The sequence below is a fragment of the Zea mays genome, chromosome 1 (assembly GCF_902167145.1).
Source record: "Zea mays cultivar B73 chromosome 1, Zm-B73-REFERENCE-NAM-5.0, whole genome shotgun sequence".
Classification (NCBI taxonomy): Eukaryota; Viridiplantae; Streptophyta; class Magnoliopsida; order Poales; family Poaceae; genus Zea; species Zea mays.
In genome coordinates, this window is record NC_050096.1 from 90,020,282 (window position 1) to 90,037,063 (window position 16,782).

Genomic DNA, 16,782 nt, shown 5'->3' on the forward strand with positions numbered 1-16,782 from the left:
GGTTTGTGACCAACTGGCAGCTGAGACGAAGTCCAGGTATGGTTCTTCACAATTAACTAAATTTCTTTATCCATAGCTTCAGTTCATTCAGCATAGGTTGTTGCTTCTTTGTAGCTTCATGGACCCTCGATCTACACCAACAAAGCTTCTCCGTCAGAGTCATATGCCAGCTCAACTTCTAAAGAGTTATCATAGATTCAGGTACACTTCTGAACTTCTCTTGTTGTTCTTTAGAGTTGCTTCCACTTGTTGAGCTCTTTGCTGGACTGCCAAACCCAAGTCAAGGTTGCATGGCAGGAGTTGGAATATTTACGAGAGTCATCCCTGCTATCAGATTCACAACAATTTGTGCCCCTATACTACTTCCACCTATAGCTGCTTCAGTCTGCACACTAAGTGACTATAGCATATCTGGCACACTCCTAGCAGCTCCAGCATCATTTTGTGAGTGTGTGTTAATCCTTGATGTTGCTCCTCCAAGAACTGAATCACTCACCTGAACTTCACCATGCCCCACTCCTGCTCCCCAAGCTGAGTTCTCAGTCATTCTCATTAGCAACTTGAAAGTCTATCAGTCCATCTCCACTTCAGTTTCAAACCCAACTCTCCAATTCCACTCAAAGGATTCTTTGAGAACAATGTCAATACTAACAATAATTTTGTTGCACCGAGGATCAAAGAGTTTGTGAGCTTTGCTTCCTTCCTCTACAACAAGGTACACCATTGGCTGGCTTCTGTCATCCAACTTCTTTAGATGAGGCACTTCAGGACTACATTTCAGTGCATTTAAAAACCTTTAGATGTACAAGGTGTGGCTTCCTCCCATTCCAAGCTTCATATGGAGTATGATCTCCCATCGCCTTAGTTGGCAAACGGTTCAACAAGTAAGGCCTCCTTTGGAATATGGGAATTTTTCCTGTTTTTTGTGTTTTTCTGTCAAAATGAACTGATTTCTATAAAATTCCTTATGATTCTTGTGAAATTATTGTGTTCCAAAGGGGGCCTAAATCGAGTGCCTCACTGCCTCCCCCCAAAAACTTTGTAGTGACCATCATGCTTTTCAACAAACCTTGTCGTCTCCATCACTGTCCGATTTCTCCTCTCCACAAACCCTTACTACTATGGTGATTAAGGTACAGTGAAGTATGCTAGCTCGGTCATGCACCTCTTTGAATGACATCATCAAGGACTCACCACCTCTGACTAGCCTAGCAATCTTAGGGCATGTTTGGGAGTGAAGTATTTTTACAGTTTCTATGCAATACCATGGTTTTGGGTAATACCGTAGTATTTTATGCCATGAGATGTTTGGTTGCATTCTTGAAAACTATGTTTTCAAAACCATAGTATTCTAGATACCATGGTAATTTTGGACTATTGGAAACTCCACTCCAACCCAAAGTTATCATGGTATGGCTAGTTTTTTCTAATAACATGGTTTACAATATTGTATCCAAACAATGTTTCTTAAAACATGGTATTTTTGGAGCTAACAAAACTATGGTATTGTCATAACAATTGCAAAGTATAGTATTGTAAAACCATGGTTTTGAGAAATATTGTTACCATATAGATTCATAGTGTTTGGTTGCGGGACAGCAGGGACAGCCATGTCCCCTACCATCGTTTCTCATATGTCCAATTTTGATGGACAATGAGGACGACATTGGGATGGTTCTATCTTAATCCCTGACCATCAACCAAACAACCTTACCTAAGGAACCATCTCATCTCGTCCCCGTCCAATCATTGCAACCAAACACACCCTTAGGGTTTATTTGGGACAGCTCTACCACTCAACAATTGAATCTGAAATTGGGATTTATCATAGTAGCTTCACTAGTGAATTTGAATCCACCGCAGCGAAGTGTTTGGCCACATAATAGGTTCAGATTCACGCAAGGGTTTTCGTTAATATTGTCCATTTTACATTTGGGATAGACCTCACATCTCAATGCTCTTCCTCCTCAAAATTGTTTTAAATACTATACTTGTACTTGTGAATTTTGCATAGTTTCCAATATATACTCAGGTTACTATGTCCGCTTATACATGTTATAAATCCCATCATGTTTTGGCCCTAAAATCATTATTTGTCCAACTCTAAAGTTCTTCATTAATTCAAGCTTATAACTAACATGTAGAGAACTTTTGCCAAGCTGCCTTTATAAAACTAAAGAAATTTGGTAGCCTTACGTAATGGCTAAGTTTATAAACAAGGTATAATTAGCTCTTAAAAAGTTTAAGAATGTTAACTATATATAAGTTGTGTAGATGTGCAATCTTTTTACAGTCACGGTTTAATCCAGGCCTCAAACTAAGGGCATCGCGAAAAGGAACCTTAAATGGAGTTGTATTTTAAATTATAAGACTCTAACATCAAAAATATGCTCCAATAGGGGTCCTATTTCATAAAAATCCAATAGATAATTATAAGACTCGGCCTCTCATGTTCTAAATATAGGACCTCATATGATAGAGCTCTATCCTTTATATTGTACGTTGTTCCTAACATTTTGTTTCTTAAATAAGATGATTCATTTCCTAATAACATGATAGATGACTCAATTGTTGTAGCTACAAATGTTTTTGTGGTCCTAAATACTTCAAATCAAATCATATTTTAATGTTTAGAACTCGAATATAGGATTTCTTGTTAGGAAGACTTGTAGTTTTAAATATAAATCTAAATAGCTATAAAAATAATTTTAATCTAATATAAATAAAATGACTTATCTAAATGTCTTCTAAAAATTTACAACTCTAACTCCACTAAATTTTCTAGAGCTTAAACAGTCCTAAATAGAAGGCTATTTTTTAGTACCCTTCATATATCATCTTCTATCTTAGTTCCTATTTAAAACTTCTCTATAAATAATATAGTCTGTCGTACAAAAGTGTTCGCTCGTATGCACGGTGTACTCGAATCGCTTGCACAGGCTGTTCGGGTCCAAATCTATGATTAGACACATCCTGGCATGTCTAGAAATAGCTTAGCTTGTTCGGCTGTCCAAGCCGTAGCTACTGTAATCGGACTTGCTGAATTCATTGGTTCAAGGTGATGCCGCCTTTTGGCTTGGTTCAAGCCAGCTATCCAATTACAAGAGCTCTTGGAGTGTTAGACCAACAAGTAAGGGTATTTGTCCCTTCCCCTTCTACTTACTTGAGAGTAGGGAGCAAAACTAGATAAGTCTTAAGCGAAGACTAGGTTTAATGATACCCTCCTCATTCGTAATTGCTTACAGCGGAACTTCTACTATTCATTCTATCCACTATCTCTCGACAAATGAACCTGAATCAAAGTAGAGTAGAAGGCCAGACCTTAGGCGAATTTCGGTATCAAGAGATGAAAGTGAAAGGCGAAGGAGGTATCCTTGGACCCAGAAGCTAGTTCCAGTATCCTCATTTCTTTGGGCACCAAACATGCAACATATCCTCCATTGGCATTAACACATCATAGTGAAGCTTCCTTCACTGAACAGATCAATCTATAAGGACAAAATACTTTATAGCTCTAAAAACTTCCAAAATATTTTAGTTTATTTTTAGACTCCAACTTTTTTAAAGTATTGAAATTTATGTAAAGCTTTAAAACTCTAATTTAAGATAGATTGGAACTCAAGACTTTTAGCTCCAAAGTTTAGAAAAGAGAATTCGAACTTGTCCAGGTCCAACGAGGCAGTGATTCTTTGCATCGAGTACAAGCGAAAGCGAGCACATATATATAGACAATGTTTATTTGGATTCATAGCTACATGATACTCTTTTCGAGACGGAGGTTGCACCTGTCAGCAGCGTTTTGTTGACCGGTGGCCCACGCTGACCGACTAGGAGCTCACGCAATTAGGCTGTTGATTCGGTTTTACAAACCATCGCCTTTCCATTGCTGCAACTAGGAGTTATATTCATGTTATCAACGTTGCACCTAGGTCATCCTAGCTAGTGATTCGATGCAAGGAGTCGCACAAACAAAAAGAAAAGGAAAAACATCTGCAACAGCCTGCTATTGCTGACAAGTGAGTGGCAGTGGAATACAGAGCCAGAGAATTGTAGACGGGGTTTCCCTCGTGAAGAACAGACTCCAAATCAGAAATGATTCGCGTACTCCACTGGTCGTTTCCATTCATGTGAACAAATCAGCAGATGATATGCTGAGTTTCACACCGCAGAAAACCTCATCTCTGGTAGCTTACTCGTACTTATACCGATATTCAAACTATACTCTACAGACAGTACAATATACAGTATAAAAACGGTGTTTTTGGTGACCTTATAGATGAACTACTGTACGTTACACCCATATGGTCAACCAAAACACTGTTGCACCGTTTTGCATAGTACATTGCACTGTTTCTAAAGTATAGTTTGAATATATGTATAGGTAAGCTAGCGAAGATAGTCTGAATGAGTATACGGCACGTGAATAGTTGGTCCAATCGGGCTGGTTGTGCTGCCAAAAATAATGGCTACACAGATTATAACACGTTTATCAGGTCCCAGTCCGGTCCTTGCAATGATCCGGTTCTTGGAATGATTTGTGATCATACAAATGCCTCTCGCGATTCTATAGGCAGCTTCAACTCAGGCTCCGAATCGCCAAGAGGTGCGAAGTATGCGTCAACCATGTCATTCGTAACATACTCAAGGGCAGGAGGATCCCACTGAGACAACAAATACGTATAAATCAACTTATACATATCAAAAAGGACAATTGTTTTCCTAGTACAAGGAACCGATTAATCAGAACAGCAAAAATAATTACCTTAGGAGTGAAGTCCTTGTCGACTAGTCGTGCTCTGACTCCCTACGCAGTGATGGCAAAATAAGTAGTATATAACAAAAGATGCAACCTTTAACCAGCAACAAGAACAACAAATAAAATGCTCAATTATAATTCACTTCTATAACAAACAGCTTCCATAATTTCACGAATTTAGTGACAGGAACCTCTCAGTTTCCAGATCACAAGTTTGATAGTATGCATTCTTCAAGTTTTAGAAGTTTCTGGCAACAATGATCACTTTATCAACCATAGTAGTTTACAGATATTCTCTGAACTTCTGGAAAGAATGCAAGCATTAAGAACATACCTCGCAGAATTCATGAGAAAATTGCTTTGAGATTCCATTCATGGACATGCGGTACTCACGGACAAGGCACTCATCAAGTGTCTGATATCTACCCTCGCGTATCTACATCATGGCCAGAAACAATCTCAGTAAACAGCTCAAGGACAAACAGCTGAGGTCGTAGAGCTTCTACTTACCGATCGCAGTGAAACCTTCAAAGCTAACGGAGAGGCCTCTTTCAATCGTTTCAGCGCCAAGATACACCATTCTTCATTTGAGCTGGCTGCTTCACTTTCCTGATTATGCCGGAACTTAGTTTTAAATCGTACCAAGTTGACCAGAAGTCCAGAACACTCCAACACCATACAGGGCAGTAAAATTGCAATGATGAGAATCATATCAAGAAGATATGGTAAGTTTCCATCAAAGGTTAATTATAAGATTCATGAAAGTTTCACAGTAAATAGTGAGACGCTAGCAAAAGGTCACAAACCAAGCCACAAAATAGTATATATGAATGAATAATATTTCATGTTTCATTCATTATCAAATCAATCAAACAATGATGTATGTAAGAACAGTAAAAAACAGCTTAATCAGTACTCACCAAGGCATCAACAATCTCTTCAACTGTGTCATGGCTGAAGCATTTATCAATCACCTCCAGCCTAAGGTAACACAAATGGAAAAATGAAGGATGACAATCAAGATGATATACGCAATATAAAGGTACACTCTTAATCCTTACAGTACATCTCGCCTACTTAAAAATGTGTGGCCCTTAATACACTCGTGAAAAAAAAGTACTGCAAGGTGCTCTTCTTTTGCATGCCTTACTGATGAACTGTGTAGAACATATTCAGCCGTTTATGTGTGCTGGTGGCAGACATGTACGGCAACAATCTCTCCAACGCCTCTGGCGAGTTTGGTGGATGTTGGCTGTGACAGTGAGGGTGCCATGGTGCAGAGTCCAGTGGTGGTGGACATGAATCCATGTGTGGAGGATGCTGGGAATGCTGCCCCGCGTGCTGCGGCAGAGCACACACCAAGATGGAGCGGACACTGGACTGGTGGCAATATGTGTTGGCAGCCTCGGGTCAGGCCAGGGGTTCGAGGTGTGACGACTGACGATGGTGGCAGATTGTGCAAGCTAAGTGTGGGGGTGGCAAAGGGCCAAAGGCATGACTAGGATCAGAGGGGGCGGACCAGCCTGCTCGCTGACAGACAGCTATTATCGTACCTATCCACTGCTCCGGGCTATCCGTGTGCTCGTGTACACCGTGATGTGGTCGGCAGTGAAGGACCTGGATGCCAGCATCAGTGTTTTTAAGGCGTAAGGCAAGGCAAGGCGTTGGACCGCCGCCTGGACGCCTAGGCGAGCAAGGCGCCCAGGATTTCTGGGCGTTGGCCCACCACCTCGACGCCTAGGCGACACCTTAAAAACATTGGCCACCATGATGGTGGCAGTGGCTTTCACCACGAACTGAAACTCTCATCTTGCAGTTGGTCTGAACCAGATTCCACACCATCACCTGTTATCTCAAATTATTAGCCCGTGCTTTAGTTTATTTTTATTTTTTTTTTTTCTCGAAAACGCAGGAAAACTACGCCCCATTATATATTAAGCAGAAAAAGGGGTGGTCTTAAGAAGACCAATACAAGAGGCCTCCCTACGGAGGCCAGTAGCAAGCATACATAAGAAAATCCATCAAAATAGGACAGCTACCAAAGGAAACCAAAAAGGCCTCCTTAATTCTCAGCTAATGGTGCTGCCAAATGGGAAAGGCCCTTGGCACCAGCAATCTCCCATTTTTTTTCTTTCCTCATCAGCAGCTCTAAGACTCATGATAACATTAGGGCTGTAGCCATCAAAGACGCATTTATTTCTATGGTTCCACAAAATCCAGGCTCCCAGGATGATAAGGGAGCAAGTCCTTTTTTGGTGAGTCCATTAACAACAGCCCCCACCTCTTCCCACCAAACCAGATATGAGCCAACATTCGGTTGTGGAGCAAGAGAATGCAGACCAAATTTCCTTAGTAGCAGATACCAGAATTCCCTCGAGAAAGAACAGGTAACAAGGAGATGGTCTAAAGTTTCATCCTCTTGATCACAAAGGGGGCACTTCTCAGGATGGTTCAGCCCTCTTTTAGCAAGCCTATCTACTGTCCAGACTCTTTTGAGCAGCCAACCAAATGAAAAAACGACATTTTGGCAAGGCCCAAGTTTTCCAAATTCTCTTGTAATGAGGAAAAGCCACAGACCCCAGAAACAACCCTTCATAAGCAGACTTAGCTGAATAGGTGCCGCTTGGAGCAATACTGAAAACATGTCTATCCTCAACCTCAGACTGCAGCTGCCATCCTGAAATCATATCCCATAACTGAAGATATTCTGTTAAGACTCTCACTGTCAGTGGTCCTTTAATATCAAAGATCCATTTTCTGTCTGTAATTGCCTCATATATTGTCCTACTATTGATGAACCTCTTGGGTATAATACTAAATAAACTTGGAGCAAGGTCCTCAGTTCTCTTATCATGTAGCCACTTATCCTTCCAAAATTTTGTATTTGTGCCATCTCCCACTTCAATGAGGACCGCCTCTGTAAAGAAAGCTCTAGCCTTTCCAGAACATTAATGGGGAGACCAGACGAAGGGCGTGTGGGATCTGTCTTCTGCAACCAGAGCCATCTCATTCGAAGGGCCCAACATAGCTCTGGGAAACTAGATATTCCAAGCCCACTAAGCTGCAGTGGACGACAAACTCTTCCCCAAGCCATGAGGCAGTGACCTCCTCTTACTTCCTTCCGGCCCTTCCAAAGAAAACCCCTTCATATTTTATCAATAGCATCTAGACCCCATTTTGGAATATCAACTGCCATGGCAAGGTACACCATCATACTTGTGAGAACATGCTGAACCTGCACTCTCCTCCCAGCTCTAGTCATTAGATCAGCCTTCCAATTGGGGAGCTGATCAGCAATCTTCTCAACAGTTGGTTGGAACTGCTGTTTGGACAGCTTATGCAAGGATAAGGGCAGTCCCAAATATCTGCAAGGGAAAGCAGAAAGTCCACATGGTAGCATGTTCTGTGCATCTGCCAATTCTTGTTCAGAACATCTTATAGGATAGACATTTGACTTATGTGCATTATTGTGCAATCAAGATGCATCCCCGAATAATTTTAAAATATCAAGAGTAAGAGCCATATCAGCTGGAGTTGGATGCAAGAAGAGAGCAACATCATCTGCATACATGGAGACCCTGTGAAGTTTTCTTCTGCAAGAAAGTTGTTGCAGCAGCCCCTCTTCTTCAGCCTTTGAAAACAGGGAACCAAGGACATCCATTACTAAAATAAACATGGGTGAGAGAGAATCTCCCTGACGTAGTCCTCTCTTATGCAGAATATGACATCCTGGACAGCCATTCAATAGAACCTGAGTAGAGGAGGTGACTAACAGACCACTAATGAGGTCTCTCCAAAGCTGCCCAAAGCCCAGGTGCTGCATAACTTCTATAAAGAAGGGCCAGGACACAAAATCAAAATCTTTGGTAATGTCAAGTTTTAGCAGCAGACTTGCCTTGTTCTGTTGATAAAGAAAACTTGTGGTTTGCTGAACAAGCATAAAGTTGTCTTGGATGAACCTTCCTTTTATAAAAAGCACTCTGATTAGGTGATATCATCCCATGGAGCCTCCTGGCCAATCTAGATGTAGGATTTTGGTAACTAATTTACCAAAATTGTGGATCAAGCTAATGGGCCTGAAATCTTTAACATTTTCAGCCCCATCCATTTTAGGGGATCAAAGTGATAGAGGTTGAGTTCAGACGAAAAGGGGCTTCCAACTCAGACATATCATAGGAAGGCAATCCCAAAGGGTGTGACGATAATTACAAGGGGCTAACCCCAAAACCCTAGACGGGTACTCTAACACCCCCCGCAGTCACAACTCTATCATGTACAGATGTTGAGACTAGATCGAAAATCGGTAAATACACTCGATGGTAGCCCCTTGGTGAAGATGTCGGCAAACTGCTGCGTGGTGGGGACGCTAAGAACCCGAACGTCACCGACAGCGACACACTCGCGGACGAAGTGCAGGTCGATCTCCACGTGCTTCGTGCGCTGATGGTGCACGGGATTGGTGAAGTGGTAAATCGCGCTAACATTGTTGCAGTAGACGAGGGTGGCACGCTAAAGGGGGTTGTGGAGCTCCTAGAGCAGCTGGCGCAGCCAGGAGGCCTCTGCCACGCCGTTGGCAACAGCACGGTACTCGGCCTCTGCGCTGGAGCGGGAGACGACAGGCTGTCGCTTGGCAGCCTAGGAGACGAGGCTGGCGCCCAGGAACACGACATAACCGGAAGTGGACCGACGTGTGTCGGGACAGCTAGCCCAGTCAGCGTCGGTGTAGACCACAAGCTCCGACGTCGGGGAGGGTCAGAGTAGAAGGTCGTAGTCGAGGGAGTTGCGGAGGTAGCACAGAATCTGCTTGAGAGCGGTGAGATGGGGCTCCCGTGGGGTGTGCATATGCAAGCACACATGCTGGACGACGTAGGCGATGTCGGGCCTCGAGAAGATCAGGTATTGGAGCGCGCCGGTCAGGCTCCGGTAGGACGTCACGTCGGCGACCGGGGGCCCATCGTCCTCAGAGATCTTCGCCTGAGTGTCGACAGACATGGAGCAAGGCTTGCAATCAGACATGCCAGCCCGCTCCAGGATGTCGATGGTGTACTAGCGCTGGTGGAGGAAGAGACCCTGAGGCCAGCCTCGGCGATGATGCCAAGGAAGTGGTGAAGGGGCCCCAGGTCCTTCATCGCGAACTCCCGATGAAGGGCGACGATCATGCGATGTAGAAGGTCGGCGGTGGATGCCGTGAGCACAATGTCATCGACGTAGAGCAGGAGGTAGACGGTGTCGTCGTCGCGCCGGTAGATGAAGAGGGACATGTCCGACTTGGCCTCGACGAAGCCGATAGAGACCAAGGAGGCGAAGCGATTGTACCATGCCTACTGGCACTTGCTTGAGGCCATTACAGGGAGCGGTTCAGCCAACAAACCAGATATGGACGAGCGGCATCGATGAAGCCGGTGGGTTGGCTGCAGTAGACAGTCTCCGTCAGAGTGTTGTGGAGGAAGGCATTCTTGACGTCGAGCTAATGGATCGCCCAGTCCCGGGAGAGGGCGAGGACGGCTCGAACGATGGCGAACTTGACGACGGGGATGAAGGTCTCATCGTAGTCCACGTCGGGGCATTGGGTGAAGCCCGAAGGACCCAACTGACCTTGTAGCGGTCGAGGGAGCCGTCCAATGTCAGCTTGTGGCGAAAGAGCCACTTGCGGTGACCACGTTGGTGCCTGGTGAACGCGACACCAGGTCCCAGGTGTGGTAGGCCAGCAAGGCCGCGTACACCTCCATAGCGCGATGCCAGTGGGGGTTGGCGAGGGCGGCGCGAACGGAGGAGGGGGCCACGGAGGCGTCTGGAAGAGTGGCAGTCGTGTCAGCCACCAAGATCAGCCGATCGATGGGGCGTAGAACGCAGGTTGCGCGGCGAGTCACCATCAGGTGGACGTGCCCGGGGTCACGGTGGATGGCAACCGGGTGGTACACGGGAGGCTCGGTGCGGGCCAGCGGGGCGTCGAGAGCTGAGGGTGTCTTCCGCTCGTGGCGGTGGTAGACGAGGGCGAGGTCGACGAAGCGAGCCGCGCTCGTCGATGGGGCCGGGTCAGCGGGAGCTGAGGGAGAGGCTCGCCCGTGGCGATGGCAGACGAGGGCGGGTCGACAAAGCGGGCCGCGCTCGTCGACGGGGCCGCGCATGGCTCAGGCGTGATCGATGAGGCCACATGTGGCGCAGGCGTAGTCGACGGGGCCGCACGTGACGCGGTTGTGGTCGACAGGGCCGCGCGTGGCGCAGGCGGGGTCGACGTGGTCGCGCGTGACGCGGGAAGAGGCGCGAGCAGAGGCGTCGAGGCAGTGTGTGGCGCGGGTAGAGGCACAAGGCGGGCGGGGTGGCTGGGGTGGAGGGGGAACCAGAGCAGACTCAAGGAGAGAGTCGAGATTGGTGGGTGAGGAGGAGCCAGCGAAGGGAAACACATCTTCGTCGAAAACGACATGACGAGAGATGAGGATGTGGTGGGAGACGAGGTCAAGACAGTGATAAGTAACCAAGGAAGAGGCAGCGAGTGGAGCAAGGAGATAGATTATGGGGAGCGGTGGCGGAAGTGTTAGGATAGCAGGCACAGCCGAACACGCAAAGGTGGTCGTAAGAGGGGGCTCTATCGTACTCTCTGCCATTGTCACACTGAAGGGCATGAACCGGACGACGAAACTGGGTAGAGACACATGCGAAGAAGTGGGTAAGGGTGGGAAAGGTGTTGGACTTAAGCCGAAGTGGGAAAGTCCAGAGAAAACGAGAGAAGTCATCCAGAATGACAAGGTAGTATTTGTAACAAGAAAGGCTAAGGACACGAGTGGTCCAGAGGTCACAATGGACAAGATCAAAAGCCTGAGCAGCCATAGACGGGGAAGTGGAGAATGAAAGACGAGAGTGGCGGCCGAGCTGGCAGGCATGACAGAGGCGCTCAGAGGAGCCTCGGCTACTACAGGAGATAACTGAGCGGCTGGAGAGCTGGGACATCATGTCAGATCCAGGGTGGCCAAGGCGACAGTGCCAGATGGTGGAGGTGGTGGTAAGCAAGGGGGGAGGACACACCGATGGGGGAACTGGAGGGCAAGTGAATGGAGTAGAGGGGGTCGAAGCTGTCACAGCGAGCGAGCATGGCACTAGGGATCGAACTCTATAGAACAGTAGTTGTCACTAGTGAAACGACGAACCGAGAGAAGGGGATGAGTCAGATGGGGAGCAACAAGGACATCGTTAAGGTAGAAAGGCCCCGAAAGAACCGATGCACCTACTGAGGTGACTGGGAGGGTGGAACCGTTCCCCACCATGATAGAGGGAGGATGTGAGGGGTGTGGAGGATGGTGGTGGGATAACGAGCTGGTGGTAGGAGTGGTGTGGAAGAAGGCTCTGGTGTCGACCACCCAATCGATGGGAGAGGGAGGGGTGGCAGAGGCATGGTGTGTGAAGAGAGAGCCAGGGGAGGTGCGCCAACAAAGCCACGAGGCAACAAGAGCTCGATCATCAAGGAGGCAATCACAGCACGGGGGGAAACAAGCGACCCAGGCACGTGGCGGCCCGCCTTAGGGTGGAGCTCGACGCGGTCATGGAAAATAGGGTTCATGGCCCGGTCAAATGCCACGAATGTACCCCGGACATGCTAGCCGTCGTGAAGGAGGATGTGCACAGCGGGCGTGGCGGATTTGGGCGGATCCAGAGGCACCGAGGGTGGGGGGACCTCGGTGGATGTGCCGAGAGCGGCCATGGGAGCAGGGCCGAGGACGCTGGCGTGGGTGAGGGAGGACGCGGTCCAGGTGGCTGGGGAAACGTCTACCTGTAGTGTTGCCGCGGCAGTGGAGAGAAGGTCGGTTGATGCAAAGTAGAGTGCACTCGTCCCGGCAGCAGTAGAGGTGGCGAAGGGGGCGCTCGCGCCCGCACCTGTGGGGAGGCTGTCGGTGGGCATGCTGTTGACGACGCTGGCGGTGAGGTGGCCCACACTGGTGAAAGCCGCAGCGAGAGGGAGAGGCGCCATGGTGAGGGTTGGTGCAGCGCACGGAACTGAGGGAGGAGGCACAAATCCAGGGGCCAGCGGCACCGGCCTGGAGCAGACAAGCTCGCTGGTGTGGGGGTTGGGGACAAAACCCCCTACGCTCAAGGTGGTCGACGCGGCGGGGAAAAGGTCGAGCGCAACATCGATGGCGATGGCGCCTGGGAGCAGGCCTGCTGGAAGGAGGTGGGCAACGCTGGTGGGGAGCAGGCTGTCGGCGCTGGGGTAGGCCAAAACGGTTGTGGCAGGGTGGGGCGAGACCGCGCCCACGGCTGCAAGGAGGGTCGCGCCGGAGAGATCCGCCATTGTCCTAGCAGCCACGCCAAGGAGGTCCGCCATGGCACCAGCGGCAGTTCGTGCGAGCAGAGGCTCGGCGAGCCTACGGAAAGGAGGGACTAGGCCGCAGAGGGAGGGGCTAGGCCGGCGGCGGCGCGCCAGCAAGGTGGAGGAGAGTCGCGTCGGGCAGCAGAGAAGAGGGAAGACGCGGCCAGGTGGGGGGGCAGCCGGGCAGGGAGGGTGCGAGCCCGACGGTTGTGCTATTGGAGAAGAAGACCCAGCTAGTTGATACCATGTTGGAGTGGGAAACCCTAACTAGGGTTGGGACTGGTATATATATCAATAGATATTGGGCCTAGCCCATTACACAAGGGTGTGACGGTAATTACAAGGGGCTAACCCCAAAACCCTAGAAGGGTACTCTAAGAATCATCTCAAACTATATAAATCTAACCAATATAACTTTTTTACGAAGAAAATAAATTGACATGCCCAAAAGTAATGGCATGAAGGAAAGGAACACATCGATGAAAGCCCACCATGCTAGAATCAATTCTATAAAGAAAAGGCAATGGTTCCAGCTTTCAATTCTTGTTCATAAATGGCTGAACATAACATGTGTACCTTTTCTACTAGGTGTGTGATTAAAAATTATGTATCCAAATAACCCAAAAATGATTTGGAATAACAAAGCAGTGAAGCTGTTCGGCAGCCATTCTTTGCAGCAGTAGCAGCAGCAGTTGCTGCAGCTGCAGCTCACTCTCAGAGGTTACTGTGTATTACTGTACAAAAAGCAGCAGCCTCTACAAAGTAGCTCAAGCGAACAGCTTAGTATTGCTGAGTCATAATTAGAGCTGCTGGCAGTCATGGTGATGACACATGGTAAAGTGTTTGATGAGAAATGTTCGGTAAAATAGATTACCTATGAACAATGCTTTTTTTGTCCGGATAAACCATGTCTCCATATTGTGCAAGGGACGAATCAATAACTGATGGATCATCAGTTACTAACTTTGCAAGTCGTTCATCGATCAGATCCAGATGCTGTCAAAAAAACAATCACAAAATGTTCATAAACTAATTAAACGTACCAGTAGAAATGTGTGAACTTCACAAGACGAGACATATATTAAAAAGAATCTTACGCCACTCATGAAATAGTGTGTAGCAAGGCCAAGAGCAATCATATCTGTTCCATTAAGCTTTTCACCGGTCAAGGCCACATATTCCCCTGCAAGGCTTCCAGTGTGAAATGTAGCAAAACGATTACATATTCCTATTTTGCAATAGACTACAGCACAACCACCTAAAAAGTAGCAGGGATAAGAAGTTACTCCACATAAGAGCACTAACCAACATGGCCAGTTAGATGCGACAAATAAAAGGAGGCTGCAGCATCAGGATGGAATCCAATATGAACTTCTGGAGTTGCAAAGACCTGAAATCATCACGTAAAAAATTATCAAATACCTGCCTGGAAACTATTCAAGAAATAGAGGAAGCATCAAAAGGAAAATAACAAACTCGCCACAGAAATATATAGAAAATAAAAGTGACATACTGTCCTATCAGTTGCAACACGGAATGTTCCAGGGATGGAAACACCTCCACCACCACCCATAGTAATGCCATCAAGAATGGCAACCTATATTGGCAGATAAATGCAATCTCAGATGTCAAATAAAAAATATTATAATGAATCATAACAAGAGAATAGTTCTGAATCCATATACTTTACATGTGGTTTCAAGTACGTGCCCAGAAAATAAATGAACATGTACAAAGTCTTGAAAAAATCCTTACATTCCTCCAGCTTGCCTGATAAAGGAAAAAAGATCAAATTTAAGGTAAATTTGGACATCACAAAACATTTTTGGAATGCACAAGTTTACTGTGGACCATCCAAAATTGAGAAACTTCTTGTGCAATAAATTGGATTAAAAAACCTTTGATTTGTGTTCTTTCCATTGACCTTTTCTAGAGAAAAATAAAGTGGGTTCAACAAGCAAGCAAATGGAGAGTTATTTTGCTGAATTATCTCATCGTAATAGCTTGCTGCTGTTTTGTGAAAGCAAAAGCAAACAGTTCACTAAAAAGGATAAGCAGGTGACAGAAATATAATGGAATGATTACTATCAACAGTTCACAATGGGATACGAACTATATGCTATGCAGGGCCTAACCACCCACCTTCACTGATAAGTTCATGTAATCTAACAACATCCCCACCAGCACAGAATGCTCGGCCGCTGCCCTTCATGCAATGAACAACTCAATTTGTATTTGGTCAGTGATATTAGCAGAACTGAAATGATGAAGCACCGTACCTTCATCATGACAAAGCCAATGTCTGGGTTGTCCTCCCATGATTGATAAAATTTATTGAGCCTAGCTCCCTATCAAGACAGACATTTTACCACGCATCAGATCAATTGTTTCCAATGTGAAGCTGTAAGCTATAATATATACACCCATGGACAGAAAAAATGATAAAGTCAACATGTCGACACACGAAAAAAAACTAAGCCAAAGAATCATTTGCATTGCAAGAAAGGGACTAAGCCAATCTGCAGAAGCTCCACCTTAGCATGAATGACTCCCTGGGCATTAAATTATACACGTGCTCTGCAAATGATAGCAGGGGCACCAAACCACTATGAAGCATGACAACCGACTCATTTGATCAAACAGCACACATACAGTTCAGTGAGCCGGAACCCCACCACCGCACAACTATGTAAAGCATTTTGCTAGTTTTCCTCCTACTAAACAGTGCAGCTGTAAGGTTTTTGGGCCCAGTTTCCCTATAAGGGCTTGTTCGTTTTGCTCTCAATCCATGTGGATTGGGTGGGATTGAGCGGGTTTCAATCCTGAACAAGTCAAAATCCTTCATAATTTTTTTCCAATCACATCCAATCCACATGGAATAGGAATAACCGAACAAGGCCTAAGCTGGGTCCATTCTTTTCTTCTTAAGTTAGGTGAATTGCAGGAGTTTCCTGCCCTCTTTGAAGAGAATTCTTCAATGTAAAGCATTTCATTGAACAATGAGAATTCCAATCACCACCGTCCACCAAAACAAAACTGCGCACCAACAACTACCTACTATAGTACGCGAGGAAATGGGGACGAACCATGGTGGTGGTGAGGGCGTTGAGGTAGCCAGGGCGGTTGAGCACGGCAGCGCGCGCACTTGTCTTTCCTTCAACGAGCACCTGCGCAAGATACGTATCAGCTACCGAACCCCAAGCCTCCATTGGCAAAGGAGGATGCCACGACGGCGGGCCCGGCCAGGCGCTTAGTTACCTCGTCGCTGGAGGCGGCGTTTAACGGTTGCAGGGAGGAGAGAGGCCGCAGTCCCCCAAACGCGCCGCGGCGCAGGGCCTCGCCGGCGCGGCGTGAGACGGCGGCGGCGGCGGCGAGGCGCGGCATGGTGGCGCGGATCGTAGGGTTTTGGACTCTGGGAGTGGACGGTGGACTGGTCCTCAAAAGAGAAGTGTGGCCCTCCAGTGGAAGTGCCGTGATGAGAAGAAACGGCGTGGGAGCTCAGTCTGATTGAATATGGGCTAGGGATCGTGGGCCCAACTGTCAACCTGGTGAACTGGAAAGGGTGGGTAAGGCTGCATGACCCCAATTCTGTCGAATGAAAGATGTGCTTTGTTTGATGCCAAAGTAGAATAAGACAATATAATATTGTCCTTTCGATTTTTTTGGATCACGCCACCACCAAAAAATTACTCTGGTGTTTACCTCGCTCTCACGTAACTCTTAT

At 46.8% G+C, this 16,782-nt stretch overlaps 1 protein-coding gene across 2 annotated transcripts; it reads right to left on the reverse strand.

Annotated features, from left to right (window-relative positions):
* Window positions 1-3,979: 3,979 nt before the first annotated feature.
* On the reverse strand, window positions 3,980-16,540 carry LOC100382650 (uncharacterized). 2 transcript variants are annotated; one of them, XM_035959321.1, is made up of 14 exons: window positions 16,317-16,540; window positions 16,145-16,225; window positions 15,338-15,406; window positions 15,201-15,264; window positions 14,749-14,828; window positions 14,572-14,655; window positions 14,364-14,448; window positions 14,156-14,241; window positions 13,933-14,054; window positions 5,677-5,737; window positions 5,267-5,422; window positions 5,091-5,192; window positions 4,763-4,804; window positions 3,980-4,661 (listed from the first exon to the last, which is right to left on the reverse strand). In XM_035959321.1, exons 1-14 carry the CDS (start codon window positions 16,440-16,442, stop codon window positions 4,542-4,544), a joined length of 1,278 nt encoding a protein of 425 aa, XP_035815214.1. In that variant the 5' UTR covers window positions 16,443-16,540; the 3' UTR covers window positions 3,980-4,541. The 2 variants fall into 2 exon arrangements, with proteins under 2 accessions (XP_035815214.1, NP_001348600.1); NM_001361671.1 differs by having other exon boundaries at window positions 4,433-4,661; window positions 5,267-5,365; window positions 16,317-16,520.
* Window positions 16,541-16,782: the final 242 nt, after the last annotated feature.

What these genes read in the sequence shown, in the direction of transcription:
- LOC100382650 (XM_035959321.1), bottom strand. Translation starts at nt 16,442, where the DNA reads ATGCCGCGCCTCGCCGCCGCCGCCGCCGTCTCACGCCGCGCCGGCGAG. An exon ending in ACGCCGCCTCCAGCGACGAG is followed by an intron (nt 16,226 to 16,316) that starts GTAACTAAGCGC and finishes TATCTTGCGCAG; the next exon opens with GTGCTCGTTGAAGGAAAGAC. An exon ending in TTGGCTTTGTCATGATGAAG is followed by an intron (nt 15,265 to 15,337) that starts GTACGGTGCTTC and finishes CATTGCATGAAG; the next exon opens with GGCAGCGGCCGAGCATTCTG.